The 16,807-nt window shown below is 41.4% G+C and overlaps 1 protein-coding gene across 3 annotated transcripts in view; it reads left to right on the top strand.

Moving 5' to 3' along the window:
- The first annotated feature begins 1,316 nt into the window (after positions 1-1,316).
- The window catches only part of GK (glycerol kinase), a 68,797-nt gene continuing 53,306 nt past the window's right edge, over positions 1,317-16,807 (top strand). The window contains exons 1-3 of one of the 3 annotated variants that reach the window (XM_054566582.1): positions 1,317-1,597; positions 12,317-12,390; positions 14,739-14,845. In XM_054566582.1, the coding sequence (XP_054422557.1) occupies positions 1,520-1,597; positions 12,317-12,390; positions 14,739-14,845 (259 nt within the window). In that variant the 5' untranslated portion in view covers positions 1,317-1,519. The remainder of the gene's footprint in view (positions 1,598-12,316; positions 12,391-14,738; positions 14,846-16,807) is intronic. The other 2 variants (XM_054566583.1, XM_054566584.1) reach the window with 2 other exon arrangements.

Here is a 16,807-nt window from a genome sequence, read left to right as displayed (position 1 = left end):
TTTTTGGTTGAAGGCAACGGTGACCCTGCTTGCTCAGGAGAAACATTTACCTCTCCCTTAAATAATGCAAATTGGGGGTTTTGCCCCTTATGAGTTATCAGAAATTACTTTTTATGACCTATCTATAGGACAGGGCAAACTTCTAACTACGCAACATCTGCTCTTCGTATCATCCTGAGAAGGACCTTCCTCCCCTCTGAAGCCTCAAGGTGCCTCACCTCAAACTTAACCCAGAATGCCATATAGACCTCATTTTCCCTTTCTGTCTCTGAACCTCTGGTGCATGTGGAGTTCCTATCAATACGCATGCATTTAAATTTGGTTATTTTCTCTTGTTATTCTGTCTCTTGCGGATTTTATTATTAGACCAGCTGAAGGAACCTAGAAGGATATAGAAAAGTTTCTTCCTCCTTCACATAAATATATAAGATGTATTTTTGTATATGTAACTGTAAAATATATTATAAATGAACGTGGACACATGTCTGGGGCTCATTTATAAACTACTTCCTACAGTAAGTCTTGGTCGGAAGTTTGAAAGCTCCTGAAACAGAGGACCAGAAAGCGTCCTGGCAAGGTAAATTCAAGGTCAAATTTCTCTCCCTTTGCCGACCAAAGTAGTTAAAGGAGGGAGAGGAATGACGTGTGAGAGGTCACCAGAGTGAAGTCAAAAGAGAAGGAAGGGCGGGGACAACGGGACAGGGAGGTGCTTTCTGCCTTGAGAGTCGATCGAGGGACCTGGGGAGGTTAATTTTGAGTGCTTCCTTTAAATGGTAAGTCAAGAATTTCCGCGATCCTTGTCCCTGAAAAGCCAACAAAGGTGAGGGATTCGAGTTGCCTCTGGAGGTGACACTACTTGGGGTCAGTCCCTGTAGATGGGATTATCATCTTTACCCCCGGCGAAGAGCGGGTAAGGTGGGCGGGGCATCAGGAGCGCGGGAATGCCGGCCGCTCGTTCAGGTCCAAAGAGCAATTCACTCCGCACAGAGCACAGATACTCAGAGGAACAAGCAGTTCTGCACTTTGGGACCCATCCGCAGGCAGCAGGCCCAGTGCACGGAAGGCGCTGGTGGGGCTGTGCCCTTGCCGCGGGCTAGCGGCCCTCCCTGCCAATAGGCAGGACCCGCCTCCGCTCCCGGCCCTGCAGCAGGTTGGCTCCGCTGCCGCCGCCGGGTCCCACGTGATCTACCGCGCGGGCCACCGCCTCCGCCGCGCCCAGGCCCCGCCTCCGTGACGTCCCAGAGCCCTCCGATTGTCCGGACGTTCAGTGTCTTTCTGCGTTTGCCAATTGGTTGGTCTCCCAGACAGCGCCCCTGCCGCCACGCCTCTGGAGTCCTGGGGAACGCGGTTGGGGACGGGCTTGGGCCGGAGGGGCGGAGTGAGTAGACTCGCGCGGGTAAAGGGGCTGTCTGGAGCACCGACTGATCATTTTGCGGTCACACGCCGCCTTCCCCTCCTCCGCTGGCCGCCGTCACCTGGGAAACCGGCCACGATCTCCAGCCTACCCGAAGCTGGTTTCATGGCAGCCGCGAAGAAAGCAGTTTTGGGGCCGTTGGTGGGGGCAGTGGACCAGGGCACCAGCTCGACGCGCTTTTTGGTGAGCCCGGGTGACATTTGAGGAGCTGAGCCGGGGCGGGAGCCCCGGGACGCCGGCGCTGGGTGTCACGTCCCCATCCCGCGCCTCCCTCGGGCCCCCGGACTCCCTGCCTCTAGGCAAGGGAAGGAGGCCAAGGCCCCCACAGCAGGACCTGCCACGCTGGGGCTGCCCCGCTGGGCCTGGGAACCTCGGCTTCTTGAGACCCCGGCGGCCGAGCTGAGCAGCCCTCGGTGGTGGAGCGGGGTCACCTACTAATGGGGGACTCCTCCCCAAAAGGAACTAGGAATCAGCGAGCATCCGTGCGGAGCCGTCCGCCTGCAGCCAGGGACAGGTGGTCACATTGACCGCTGCTGCGGTCTTCCCCTAGAGCATTTGGCCTGCGGGGCGCAGGACGTCCTTGGATGGGGGGAAAGCTGTGTCACGGCTGTGAGAGCCTAACAGAACGTCCTTTGGAGAGGTAGAACAAATATAGTATTAGGGTGATGATGCGTTGTCATCCTCTCTTACAGAAATTGTAGACGGTAGAATGCTACGGGGGAGCCGGGGGGAGGCGCTGAACACATTAGGAAAAAGACTGTACCATTGCCTTTATCAGAATCTTTACTTAATTTTAGACTCGCAAATTTCAGTTCTGATACTTTGCCTATTACAAACGCTTCATGCTCCACAGTGTAAAATGACAAGGAAATTCTATTTCTCTTTTTATTTACCGTTCCAGAGTGCTATTTAAGCGACTGCTATTTAAGTGACTGCTAGGCACCTTTACTCTTAAACTGATCGATCTAGTTCTGAGTTCAGTAAGATAATTTTAAAGTAATTTAACTAAACGGTTGTTGGTTAGGAACCCATGCTTTAACGGACAGTGAACTAACCTCACAAGTTGATGTAAATGTTTAATAATTATTTAGCTCCATCTTCATTACTTTACCTCCAATCATATTTTCGTGCATTATTTAGTATCTATATGTATGTGGATGTATACTATGTGTATACCTTATACATATAATGTACATGTTTTTCCAAACTTCTGTTTAGCTGACCACTTGACTAAAACCTTCATTTGCACCTTCCTTTTGATACTGCACCCATTTCTACGCTTGCAGTGCAGTTTTAGTTTGAACCTTACTTCATGACTTACCTTACTTTGAGCTGCCAAGACGTAGTTCTACAATCTCTTACATTGTTTATCTTTTGATCACCAGGGCAGGTTTCACTTTGTCTTATTTTCATAAATGTTTATAAAGTAATCCTGAATCATAAGTAAGAATGTTTGCCTAACTAGATTTGATTAATATATAGTCATCATTGTGTATTTAAAATGAAGAAAGGGCCATTAAGACACCCAATTGCTAACTAACTTGTGGGTTGAGTTTTGAAGCCATATTCAAGAATTGCCCACGCAAATTCCTGCAGGGGCCAAGCAGGTAGAGTTCACTGGGCGCACTGGAGGGAGCAGACCCAGGCCAGTGGAACAGTCTATAGTTGCCAAGCCGGAACACAAGGGCAGTGTTGCCAGATCTTCCAATTCTGTAAGAAAAGGTGATCATCTTGAGTTTTCAATGAAATCTTCCTGCTCATGAATATTGGCAACTACTTCGTAAAGCACCTTGGGGGCCAAATCAAACATGGTGATTGTTTTCAAGTTTATACAGCTATTGCCTTCTATGAAAGCCCGTAAAATATTTTATAGCCTTATAGGCTTTTTAGGAGCCAGCCTAACTGTGCGTGTCTTCCTTTTGACTCTTCCCTCTTGCTCTCCACGTGGCCCTGCAATCTTCTTTATCCACTGCAGGTTGTTCCTGGTCCCTCACATTCTGTCGCCTAAGAGACGTCCATGAGCCTTTGAAAGTTGGTTTCTGTTTATTGGGCTCTGTATGGCATGATCTCGATGAGTAAGCTAAGGTGCAAGTTCAGGAGATTCCCATCCTGCTTAAAAGTATGATGTGTAAAAGTTGATCAATAAAATTTTCTGCTCCTTAAGAAACAACTAAAGAAAGAATGCTTCACAGGTAAATAAAGGACGTGGGGATCCTTTACAAAGTGAAGAAAATCTTAAGAATGGTTTAGCAAAGTCTTTTTTCCTATGGTTATAAGGGAAGAGCTTGTTAAACCACTCCCTGCAAAATGCAGATAATAGATTTGCTGAATAAGTCCTTCACTCCCAAGGTGATTCCCAGGAGTCATTCCAGTGATACCGTTCCACGTTGTAATTATGACTCAAAAATAATTGCTCGCTTTCTCACAAAGACTACAGTAGATAAGAACTGTCATAAGGAAGTGTATAAAGTTAAAGGTATTGAAATAATTTCCTGGACATTGCTCATTCAATTTGCATATCCAGTTCAACTTTCACGAGACCAATAACCTCTCCAAGCTTCTCACCTTTGTCTCATAAAGAACACAAGTTTTCTTTTATTCATGGTCTTTCATCCGATGGAAATGCTTCCGCCCTATGCCTCCTACCTTCTTGAAATTCTACTGTGCCTCCAAATAGTGGCTCAACTACCATCTCTCTTTAGTCTTCCTAAACCTGTTAGTCAGAATTTCTCCCCCTTTCTATAGCACTTTTCGTATGTCTCTTAGTAGCTCTTAATACTTGCTTCGTGTTATAATTCTTTATCTGCTGTACTTGAGAGCAGGGAACTCCTTTTAAGTCTAGTTCATCTTTGTATTCTTTAAAATGTCTTGGTCAACACAACAAATAAACACTTGTCTACAAGGAGCACTTTTTTAAGAAAGATTTTATTTATTCTTAGAGAGAGGGAAAGGGAGGGAGAAAGAGGGAGAGAAACATCAGTGTGTGGTTCTGTCATGCACCCCCTACTGAGGACCTGGCCTGCACCCCAGGCATGTGCCCTCACTGAGAATCGAACCCTTTGTGACCCTTTGGTTCGCAGGCTGGTGCTCAATCCACTGAACCACGCCAGCCAGGGCAGGGAGCACTTTTTTAAAAAAAATTTTTAATTATGTATTTACTTATTTTTAGAGAGCGGAGAAAGGAGGGAGAGAATGAAACATCAATGTGCTAGGGAAACATTGATTGGTTGCCTCATATATCCCCAGTTCGCCCCCAGTGGGAGACTTGGCCCACAACCCAGGCTTGTGCCCTGACCAGGAATCGAACTGGTGACCTTTGAGTTCACAGTCTCATGCTCAATCCACTGAGCCACACTAGCCAGGGCTATACAGGGAGCACTTAATACATATTGAATAGATTTTATTTCTCTTTAGTAGGTCAGCTTAATTTTAACTCTGGTTATCTTATTTTACCTAGTCAAAAAATCTTGCCCTGGCTGGTGTGCCTCAGTGGACTGAGCACCAGACTGCGAACCAAAGGGTTGCAGGTTTGATTCCCAGTCAGGGCACATGCCTGGGTTGCAGGCCAAGTCTCCAGGGTGGGGCACATGCGCAAGAGGCAACCGCACATTGATATTTCTCTCCCTCCCTTTCTCTAAAATAAATAAATAAAATCTTTTAAAAATTAAAAAAAAAGAAAAAAATCTTAAAACTTTCTTACTTAGATATGTTTGATTACTTAATTTCTTCTATTTTAGTAGTAGATCTGCAACTTTAGAACATAGTTCATTTCTTCCTGCACTTGTCAAAGAGTTACTCTTGGCAGCCTATGAATGAATATGCTTTGTACTAAAGGAAAATTTCCAACTTGTCCCATAGGAAAGTGAACTGCAGTTGGCACATGGTTACTCAGATTACAGAGCAACAACTTCTTGGAAAGATAATTACTGTAACAGGTTTTAAGGAGGGGCCATTTCTTTATAAGACAATAGTTGCAGCTTAAACAGTCAACTTCCTCCTGTCATTTGGTAACTGTTTTTCCCCCATTAAGTTGAATGTTAAAGAAAAAAAGAGGCTTAGAATGTGTTGCAATTGGAAATGTATGAGGTATTATGGAAAGGACTTTTCCAGCATTATCTCATTTAACCCTTGGAACAACTGTGACGCTGGTAGTATTATGAAGCTCCTTTACACAGGTAATTAGTCCCCGCTGGGGACTGTGCCCAAGGTCGCAGAGTAACTGGTGGAAACAGGATTCAAGTCCAGGTCTGGAGCACTGAGAAGCCTGTCATGACCCCTTGCCGTGGCTCCCTGACTACCCGGAGTACGTTGAAGGGAAGATGGGAGGCTGGAAACGGCCACTTACCACCTATCACTCAAGTGTCAGTTCTAGCTATGGTCATGAATGAATCTTCAGCAAGAAAAATATACTTAAAGCTTGGTTTTGCAATACATGAAAAATTTTGCCTTTGAATAAGTACTGATGATTTGATCATCTTGTGACTTGGGCAGGTCCTGGGCTGGGCTCAGGTGTAGTCATTGTGGATAATGGTTGTGTAACCATTTCGTTCCACTAGCCAACATCTATGAAGAATGAGTAGAACTGTAGTTCCGTGCTTGTCTTGGCAGGAAACATTGCCTTGGCCCCAGTTTTCTCATTATACTTGGAGATCTCATAAGGCTCATGGACAGATTTCGACTTTCTTTCATTTCTTTATTCAACACATTTATTAAGCACCCATTAGGGGCCAGGGACTCATGAACAGTAAATTTGGTAAAACTAATTTGATTCATTGCTGGAATGAGACCACTCTGTGACTATAGTTGTGATTCTATAGAGGATTTTTTCACCTCTAAGTTGGCTTGTTTTCTTGCCCATTCCATTACACAAATAGCAAGAGCACGCTCTCACCAGAGACTGGCCACCCTCTTTTGTCCTCTTTCAATTTTGAGCTCCTTGAGGAACAGAATGATGTCTTCTCTCTCCCCCAAAGCCTAATACAGCATCTGGCATGTGGTAGGTGCTCATCACATGAACAGACCTTCAAAGAGAGGGTCCTTACCGGGCTCAGAGGTGTTGGCTACAACTCCTGTACTGGGAGACTAGGAAGGTGAACCTTGTGGGGTCTTGGGAAGAGCGAAACTCTGCAACTATAGATGTATTAGATGTATGTCTGAGCTATTTGATACAATTTCATTTTGAAGAAAAATACAGTGCCATTTGCTCTGTTCTGTGGCTTGTTGCGAGATGCCACTGTGCCTTTTGTGGTCAAATTTGCAAAGTAACATTTTTATTTTAGGTCATTTGAATTTATGCAGTCATCATAGTGTCCTAGGGAGGGAACTTAATTCCTGAGAATAGTCTTATCACATGGTAAAGTTGAGTGTGGCATAAAAGAGTAGCCTAGTGGGAAATCACATGGGGAGGGAAATGAATGTGCACGTTTATGATGGGAGGGCTGAATTAGTCACAGGATGAGTGAGGCAAGCCTAAAGGTCAGTTACTTACTGGGCAAGGACAGCATTTTGTCTCTGCACTACTCTCCTAAGAGAGGGCGTATGCTGTTTCATAAAGTTCTCTTTAAACAACTTTTTATAAGAATAATTTTCCTTCTTCAGTTTTCTGACTATCCCCCTCTTCCAAATCTGGACTTGAGTCATGATTTAGGCATAGAGGTGAACATAGAGCTGGTGGCTTCTAATTCTAATCCTACCATGTATAAGGAATAGTACTGGTAGTAGCAGTAACAACACTAAGCTGCAGTAGTAGTAATAGCAGCAGTCATGGTAACATCTTTCGGGTGTATGCTGTGTGCTCAAAACCTTTCCTGCAGTAACTTTCCTTGTTTATTCCATTTTTTATTGCCCGCCTCGCCCAGCAGAATCTGGAGACATGATTTAGGCTTAGAGGTGAACATAGAAGTGGTGATTTCAAATCCTGACTCTATCGCTTATCAGTGGCGGTGGTCGTAGTACTCATACTGACAGCAATACAAAGAGTAGCAGTCATAGCAGCAACAGTAGTGGCGAATCTTTCAGATGCCAACAATTTTTCATAAATTATCTCCTTTAATCCTTTTGCACATGGAAAAGTTGACGTTTAGAGAAGTTAATCAGCCCACAGGGGCAGGGCTGGAGCTTAACCCCTCTCCTGCCCTGCCCCCTAGCTCTGTGCCCCAACCTGGGTCTGTGCTCTGTGCTCTTAGCCTCCCTGTTACACCTCAAGTCTGCCTTATTGACAGGTCTGAAATGCATCTTTCAGTTTATCTGTAATAAGAAGTCAAGAGTAGATAAACTTCGACTTCTTTAACAATGAATGCGTTCGTATTTTATCATATTTGGGAATGATCTACATGTTCAGTGAATTTCACCTGACTCATCATTCAACTTGACAGAAGCCTAAGGTTTCAAGTTGCCAAAAGATTTTGGGAAACTAGTTTAAGTAGACTTGGCATAAAACAAATATTGCTGAGAAGTTTACCTACAAAACATTTTTTACCCATGTACATCTATTTATTTTACTTGTTCTCAGCAATTAGGTTTAGGTTACTTATGACATTTCATTACACTGAGTTCTTTTTTTTCTTGCTGGCAAATTTTGCAACAGAGAAAACATGACTGACTTAACCAAATAAGCCCAGGTAGAATAAGAGTATTCTACTTAAAGATGATACTCAAAGGACTTGCATATTTCACCAAACCAAACTCAAACCAGCCTTGAGATCAAGTATTAACTCATATCACATGATCCTGAAAAAGCATTTGGGTTAGTTTCCTATTACATATATATTTTTTACATTTTATTTATTTGTTTTCAGAGAGAGGGGAAGGGAGGGAGAGGGAGAGAAACATCGAAGCGCAAGAGATACATAAATTGGTTGCCTCCACCACACCCCAACTAGGACCTGGCGCAACCAAACTGGGGACCTCTCAGTTCGCAGGCCGGCACTCAATCTACTGAGCCACACCAGCCAGAGGTCTATGATATTTTTGAGAATTGTTATATAAGCATTTAATTCCTTTAAAGCTAATAAGACAGAGCTCTTTGCAAACTTCACTTGCAGTAATAGTCTCTGGAGGTAGATATACATACACTAATACTAGATGTAACCAGAGACCTGACAATTCTGTTTTTAAAATTTTAGCCATGAGCCCTGGCTAGAGTGGCTCAGTGCGTTGGAGCATCGTCCCGAAAACAAAAGGTCGCGGGTTTGATTTCTGATGAGGGCACATGCCTGGGTTGGGGTTTGATCCCGGGTCTGGGTAAGGGAGGCAACCAATTGATGTTTCTCACATCCATGTTTTTCTCTCCCTTCCTCTCTGTCTAGAAGCAATGAAAAAATGTCCTCAGGTGAGGATTTTTTAAAAATTAAAATTTTATCCATGAGACAGGTACAATAAGGGGGGAAAAATCCACTGATTTATAACAGTTGGAATAAATTAAGTTTATTTGTTCAGATGGCTAAGGCTTTTTCTTATTAATATTTTTTGGCAAGGAGCCTACGAGCCAGAGCAGCAGTTTGGGCTTTCAAAACAAACACACGAATAACCCTCAGACTTTAAAAACAAATACAAGAATAACCCTCGTTTGCTACATTTTCTTTTTAGTCATAGGACTTGAGGATGGTAAAGATTGGTGGGCTTTGAACTGCTTCCAGAGTTGCATTTTCAATTTCCTAAAGATATGTAAGATAAGTATGCTTGCTCTCCACTCCCCAAGGAATTTGGTTGTAAGTTATGTGACATCGTAGGTTGACCTATCAGTCTAAGTACGTCATTCCAAATTTGCTTCTTTCCCTCTGGATATGTAGTTTATTTTACCTTAAAGGAGAAGGCTTTAAAAATTTATTCCCAATAGCCTCTGAATCTTTAGCTTCCAATTTTGCCAAGTTTCTGGTTAAAAGTTAAGTCCTCAGATAATCATGTCAGCATTCCCGTAGGAAAAACAAAATTTAAACTAGTCCAGATGCCAAAAGTTTCTTTTAGGATCATTTTAGAGCTGTTTTGTCTTTTAAAGTCATTTTGTCCCTTAGAAGTTTCTGCATATCAATCAAAGAATGCAGTCCTTTGTCCCTGAGAGGTGTGGAATCTTCCTCTTAAGGGTGGCGAGGGTACCCTGAGGTCAACTTAAAAGGAAACATTTAAGTTTTAAGTTATTTTGACTAAGTCGGTCTATTTATTTAAAAAAGCAAGGAAGGAACTTTTTAAAGGGTGAAGATCCCCTGTTAAAAATAAATTCCCCTGAAAGCTGTAGGGGACCCACAAAAAGACAAAAGAGATGATAATAAAAGCCCCAGGGAGTGAGCCAACTCTGAGAATGAGAGAAAAACTGTTTTTATCTTTCTTTCACATGCACATTAACAGCTTTAGTAAGATTTAGGTCTCTTGGAGCCAGACCAGTACCCAAGGGGCATGTGCCTCGGGGTTGGGGATTGGGTGCCATTTCACAGCATTCCTGGGTGCACAGAAATTTGTCTTGACGTTAGTGGGTGACCTAAGGTCAATCTAACCCGTTCTGTGATCAGACTCCAAAGGCGAAGTATTAAAACAAAAATGTAAAAACTCTCATTGATAACTTTTATATTGGTCATGTGTTGAAATGAAAATTCTTATATGGACTTAAATAAAATGTGTTATTAAAATTAATTGTACCTGTTTCTTTTTACTTTTTTTTTTAATGAGAAAATGTAAAATTACAGATGTGGCTTGCATTTGTGATTTGCATTATACTGTGAAGGGACAGTGTTGCCCTAAGAAAAGTCCCAGATTCTAAAAGCATTAAATCTAAAAAGCATGGACAAGCTTGGGAGCCGTGCACAAGGTCAAATTCTCAACAGCTAAAGGTGGTGTCCACTTCCTGCTCAGCTTCAGCACTCTGAAGAAGTAGGGAGGTCCAGGCTCTGTCCTGTGATGTCCAAATGCTGTGTGATCAGATGGTGTTGTGCTCTTACATAGCAAATAGAATTGACAAAAATCTTTCCTTCTTTGCCTCTTTCAAAGGCCTATAAATCCATTCTTAGCGTGAGGGTCCTAAGCTAGCCTGGCTAAAACTAGGAGGTGAGGAAAGAAGTGTCACATTTCATTCATAGCCCTGTACGTCTTGCTATTGAAATTTTTATGAATCCAGCCAGCGAAAAGGGACACATTGTTATGGCACCAGAGTGCCTTGGGGATTTGAGAATAGACCCTGGGAGCAGCAGTTATATGAATAAAAAGAATGCAACTGTGGTTTCCTATTAGAGTTTAGGCTACATAACTGGTTCTTATTTTACTTGATAATTTTTGTCCTAATAAGTACCTGATGGACCCTATTTTTTCCGACGTGCAACAAATATTCATTGAGCACCAACTCTGTGCCAGGCACAGAGATGCTTCAGCAAATAAAATAGGACAAATGGAGTAGATATCCTAAAGACACTCGAATGCTAAGTTATAAATTACATGGATTTCTGCCAAGTGTCCTTTACTTATGATGTGTTAAGTTAACCTTTGACTTGTAAGATATTTTATCTCTTCAAAGGGCTTGAGAATTTGCCTTTTTTAAAAATATAAACTAGTGGGTTTTATTTTTTTTTTTACTTTTGTTTATTTACTTTTAGAGTGAGGGAAAGGGAGGGAGAAAGAGAGGGAGAGAAACAGCAATGTGTGACTGCCCCTCGAGCACCCCCTACTGGGGATCTGGCTCACAACCCAGGCATGTGCCCTAAAGGGGACCCTTTGGTTCGCAGGCCGGCGCTCACCAGCCAGGGTGAGGGTTTGCCTTCTTGCTTTTATTATGTTTATCTCTTCCTCCCAAAAAGGAGGTGTATGTGTGGTGGTGGGAAGTGAGAGGGTAGAGCAGAGACTCACCCCAGTGCGTTTTCTTTCTTTCTCTTTCTTAATCTTTACTGTTCAGGTAATTTTCTCCCACAGGAAACCTAAGGATGGAAACACGTTCTTACCTAATTGAATGTGACCACCGCTGCAATTACAGTGATTTTGGAAGTTAACTTTAATAAAAATATGAATCCTTACTCTGAAAGACTTAAGTGCTTTGGTACTTGAATATAGCTACTCCCAGGTGGAAAACAATATACAGTTGACTCTTGAAGAACACGGATTTTTTTAAGTGGCAGAAGTTCAATCGACCCACGGTGTTTAAATCCGCATTGTTCAAAGGTCAACTCCGCAGTGGGGAATTCAAGTATGCGGGTGTATTTACACGTGGATTTTTGACTGCACGGAAGGAAACTCCCTCCCCCACCCGCGTTATTCAAGAGTCAACGTTACATGAAGAAAGGTTGCTAAGTTTTTAAAAGCGTTGTTTTAGTAGCATTAAATTTGTGGAGGATTGTACGGCCCTCCTTTGTTAGCTCTCATCCACTGGATTTTAATGTTCTATATCAAGGGTCAGCAATTCATGACAAGGATATCACAAAGTGCCCTCAGCTAGATGCCGGGATATACTTCTATTTACCTCTTTTGTGCTAGATGCATTGCTGCACTTCCCTTCAAAGGAAGTTCCACAGTGCACTTCCCTGCAAGGCATCTATCACTTCCTGTCTCCACATCCAAGGGATGCTAAGTGGAGCCTTACACCATCACTATTAGCGCTTTGCCAGCTCTCTTTTATTCTTGGTTTTCCAATTCTCAAAAAGAAATCCATACTATTAATTGGTTGGCTCCTACACCTGGAGCCACTTTTGTTTTTGAAGAATAAGGAATTGCCTCTTTATCTTTACCTTCAATAGGTTTTTATATATCTAAAGGAAAGTTACTATTTCTGAAGCTTACCTTATAACTTTTATGTTATAACATAAAAATCGCATTTCATGTGATCGGACTGTTTTCTATCAGTAAATAAGAACTTGAGTTGCTGAATAACTTTAAATATATCCGCTCTCTGCCTCCCCTTTGACCATAATGTTGCAATATATTTTTCAGGTTTTCAATTCAAAAACAGCCGAACTACTCAGTCATCATCAAGTGGAAATAAAACAAGAATTTCCAAAAGAAGGGTATGTTTCCTAATTTAATATGTAAAGATAATAGCACATTTACTAGCCCATCTCACCCCAGCTGCTCCAGGACTTTCTAAAGTAAACTTGACCCTACGCTGTCCTGAGAAGGCTTCACGGATAGGTATTAGTCAGGAAAAGGAGCAATAGCTTCGTAGCTCAGCAAAATATCTGAGTATTTGATGGCTTAGGAATTCAGTGACAGAAAAGAAGGGGATGATAAAGTAATAAAGCAAAGATGTATTAAATATTGGAAATTCTGCATTAATTTTGCAGTCATGTAGTTCCGTGTCCCCATCATTGCCAAATTGCTGCTTGCAGATTTGATTGTTTTTTTCTTAAATAAAAATATGTTTTTCTAAAAAGCATTCATATATCTTATCATCTGATACTAAGATCATCCTTTTTGAGAATAATATTCATAGGTAGTAATTGTGATCAAATAGAATGTTAGGCATATTATTTAAAACAGCTATTTTAAACCAGTGTGCTGCAAGAATTTTTAAAATATGCAGTACCTATTTCGTCAGGGGCACTGACCTCTTTTCCCTTAGAGTGTCAAATAAAAATTCACCATAGCCAACACAGCAATAGTGTGAATGAATCAAAATTACTTTTTTTGTCAGATTGGTGAAAAAAGGTGGTTGGTTTTTTTGTTTTTTGGGGTTTTTTTTTTTTTTTTTTGGTGTGCCAGAGTTTTAGTAATTAGTTTATGTGTTCCATGAAATGAAGAAGGTTGAAAATCGCTGATTTAAAATTTAATGATGTGTATTATACAGCCACTTTGAAAAAATATATGGCAGTTTCTTACATCTGTAGTATTGCACCCTCAGGAATTAATCCACTAACAGTGAAAGCGTACCTACAGAAAGACTTACACATGAGTATTTTTTTAGCAGCTTTCTTCATCATAACCTAAATTGGGAACAACCCAAATGTCTGTCATCAGTAGAATGGGTAACAGTGAAATACTGTTCAGCAGTCTTTAAAAAGTGAACTAATACAGACAAGAACTTAGAAGAAGCTCGTTGATATCATGGAAAGTGGGAAAAGGCTGGACATGAAAGAATGCATAGTGCATGGCTGTATCTGAAATTCAAGAAGAAGCTAAACTAATTGAGGATGACAGAAATCCAAAAACTGTTTGCCCAGGCAATACGTGACTGACATGAGGGAGATGTGAAAGAACTTTCTGGAATGATGGAAACATTCCCTATCTTCACTGGGTTGTTGGTTAGATGAGTATATATATTTGTTAAAACTCAACAAGTTGTGCACTTTACATCTGTTCATTTCACTATAAAGTTTACTTTGACTTAAGAGAAGAAAATTTGTCCTACCAAATTTTATCATTTCTTTCTATGAAAAAATGTTCTGTTTTAAAGAATTCCTTTGTTTAATAATAAAAACTATTGGTATGTTAGCATTAGAATGGCTATCCACATGCCTGATCCCAGTGCAATTTGGAGAGAGGATACCTGTGTCTTGGAAATATGAAAATTAGAAATACGTGGAGGAAGATTGTGTTTTTAGAAAAAGAGAGTTTAGGGACAATACTCAAAGCTCAGGAAAGCCAGGCAATCCTGAGGAAGGCAGAGAAGAAAGGCATTGGGAATTCTCTTACCACTTCCAGATCTTAGGGTAGAATTCTTTTAGTTTGTGTCATTTCTGCTTTTGGGGTTTCCTCAGTTGCCATTTGTTTCTCCCAGGTTTCTCTACTTCATTATTAATTATGAGCCTTTCAGCCTTCCGAGGCCGTGGTACCTTACCAAAATTACGCTGGGATAGGATCTGAAAATTGGACTGAATGCTTGTGTACTTGAAATAGTCACAAGAACAAATTTAAATTATTCCCTATACGCTAAACAAAATATTTTGAGAAAAAAATGGCAATAGACATCAGTATACTAATTAGACTTTTTTCAGCATTCCTTTCCTAGATAGATAAATATCAGTCTACTTAGAAATAATTTAAAAGAAAATAACTACCGACTAGTGAAGCATGTAGATAGTTGATCTATTTATCAAACCCACAGGTACAGAGAACTGGGGAACTGATTATTGGATATGAAAAAATGATTTAAAAATAGGTAGAATATTTGCTATTTTGTGATGTTATTACTTGCCTCCTTACAAATGCTTGATTACTGTATAAAGAATAATAAAAATGTAAGGGAAAGAAAATAGGTTTTTCTTTAAAACATTTCCTTAGAGTATTGAATATGCTTTGCTCATCTGATTATAATTTATACAGCAATCACACCCTCATAAGTGAACATTTCTAGAGATATAAATTAAAGTCGTATTGCTTTCTTGTGAACTAACCAAATGCATTCTTTTGTTCAAAGATGGGTGGAACAAGACCCTATGGAAATTCTGATGTCTGTCTATGAGTGTATAGAGAAAACATGTGAGAAACTTGAACAGCTCAATATTGACATTTCCAACATAAAAGGTATTTTTAATCGAATATTTTTCTCCATGGTATGATTATCTCAATCAAATTCATTCATTCATTCAATCAGCACATAATTGAGTGCCAATATAGCACCAAGCATTTCTGTAAGAACTGAGGATACAATAAATAAACAGGAAGATTAGGTCCTTGTTCTCATGAAGCTTTTACTGTGGTGGGTTTGAGACCAGTGGTTAGCGCAGACAAATACAAACTAATTTCCGATACCAATAAGTTATGCAGAAAATGAAACTGAGTTATACGGCAGGCTGTGCCTAGAGAAGCTTACTTTAGATTGGATGGCCAGAGAAGTCCTCTTTTAGGGAGTGACACTGTTACTGAGGTCTCAGAGGCCAAAAGGGGCCTGCCGTGCAAATGGTCGGAGGAAGAGTATTTGAGGAAAAGGAAGCAGCACGTGCAAAGGTACTGGGGTAGGAATATGCTTGTTGCACATTCCTGGATCAGAAAGAAGGCCAGCATGTCAAAAATAGAGTAAAAGAGGGATGGGGGGTAAGGGTGGATATTTAAGAGGTTTCAGTAGGAGCTGAAACCGGGGGAGTAGACAGGACTTTGTAGCACCAGTCAGGAAATTGGGTATTACTAGTATCACAGAGAGCCATGAAAAGGTTTTAAGCAAGACAACAAGGGATGACAGGATCTGACTTGTGGTTTGAAGACAACTCCCTGACTGCGGTGTGGAGCCATGTCAAGGGTGGACGGTAAAGGCGTAAATGTGGGCACAGGGAGACCAGTGTAGAGGCTGGTTGTGAGAGTCCCAAGAGAAGGGGCCAGAACTTTCTGATGGACTGGATGTCAAGAGTAGTAGAGAGAGCAGTGGAGTAGGGGGAAGACGGGTCAAAGATGATGCTTGGGTTTTGGCTGGAGCTGCTGGATAGGTAGGGATGCTTTTTCCTAAGGAGAAAAAGACTAGACTGTAAGGAGCAGTGCTGGTGGTGGGGTTGTTTGAAATCAAAACGCTTGGCTTGTAAAATCTCCCTGAAACGATTGAGAGTGTTAGGCTATTACAGACTCTCTGTCAATTCCTAGTAGGTTTACTAGGATATCTGCCTAAGTTGGGCTTGGCATCGTTTATACAGGGAGAAAAAAAGTAACCCAGTCATCCAAAATTGATAAGGTAGTGTAAAGAGCAGAAGGATAATGTGGTAATTGCCATATCTTTATAGTTGAAAGTTTCCAAGTTCATCGTTCAAGGGTTGGTTTTTTTTCTTCATTAGGTCACCTGACTCAAGGTGGGGAGGAACCATCAATTAGTGATGGCGGTGCCCTGGGGTTCCCATCATCTCTCTTGGCTCTGAGATTTACCAGCCCCCCTGAGATGAAACTTTGATGATTTTTTCCAGACCTTCCCCTATGTGTATAAATAAAACTCACTTTAAACAAGACTAAACATAATCAAAACCATTCATTCAGCAAACCTATAGGGCACCTACTATGTGCTGGGTGTGCTAGGGAAACAATGGAGCACAAATAGGGTTGTGCAGCTAACGGTCAAGTGGAAGAAACAGATGTTAACCCAATAATCACAGTAATTGCAAATTAATGGAAAATTGTAACAATGAAATAGTCATTTCTGTTATGGCAGATTTTTAAGAGAAATAAGTACGCATGTGTAGATTTGTGATTTTGTTGACAATGTTTAAATATCCTACCCTCACTTTATCCCTACAACTAAGCGGAAGTGTTTCAACCATCTTTTAGAGTTGCATTCACCAAGTTTCAGATGAGTTGTGTGTCACAGGGATTGTTGGTTGTTTCCTTGAATTGTTCTCACAGCTTTCACAGTCTAAACAGTGTGAACATGGAATAGGCCTCCAGTAGCACAGTCTGTTGTCAAAACATTCATTGCTGGAGATGCAAAGTACCTCGGTGGCTTAAAGCCATGCACTGGATGTGGATTCCAGGGCTACCGGCCATGGTTTTGGCATCATTTGCCTCCTTTAA

The sequence above is a fragment of the Pteronotus mesoamericanus genome, unplaced genomic scaffold (genome assembly GCF_021234165.1).
Source record: "Pteronotus mesoamericanus isolate MK-2021 breed Mesoamerican mustached bat unplaced genomic scaffold, CSHL_Meso_final contig_173, whole genome shotgun sequence".
Classification (NCBI taxonomy): domain Eukaryota; kingdom Metazoa; phylum Chordata; class Mammalia; order Chiroptera; family Mormoopidae; genus Pteronotus; species Pteronotus mesoamericanus.
The sequence above is the reverse complement of the archived record's forward strand: the minus strand, read 5'-3'. Positions and strand labels throughout refer to the sequence as shown.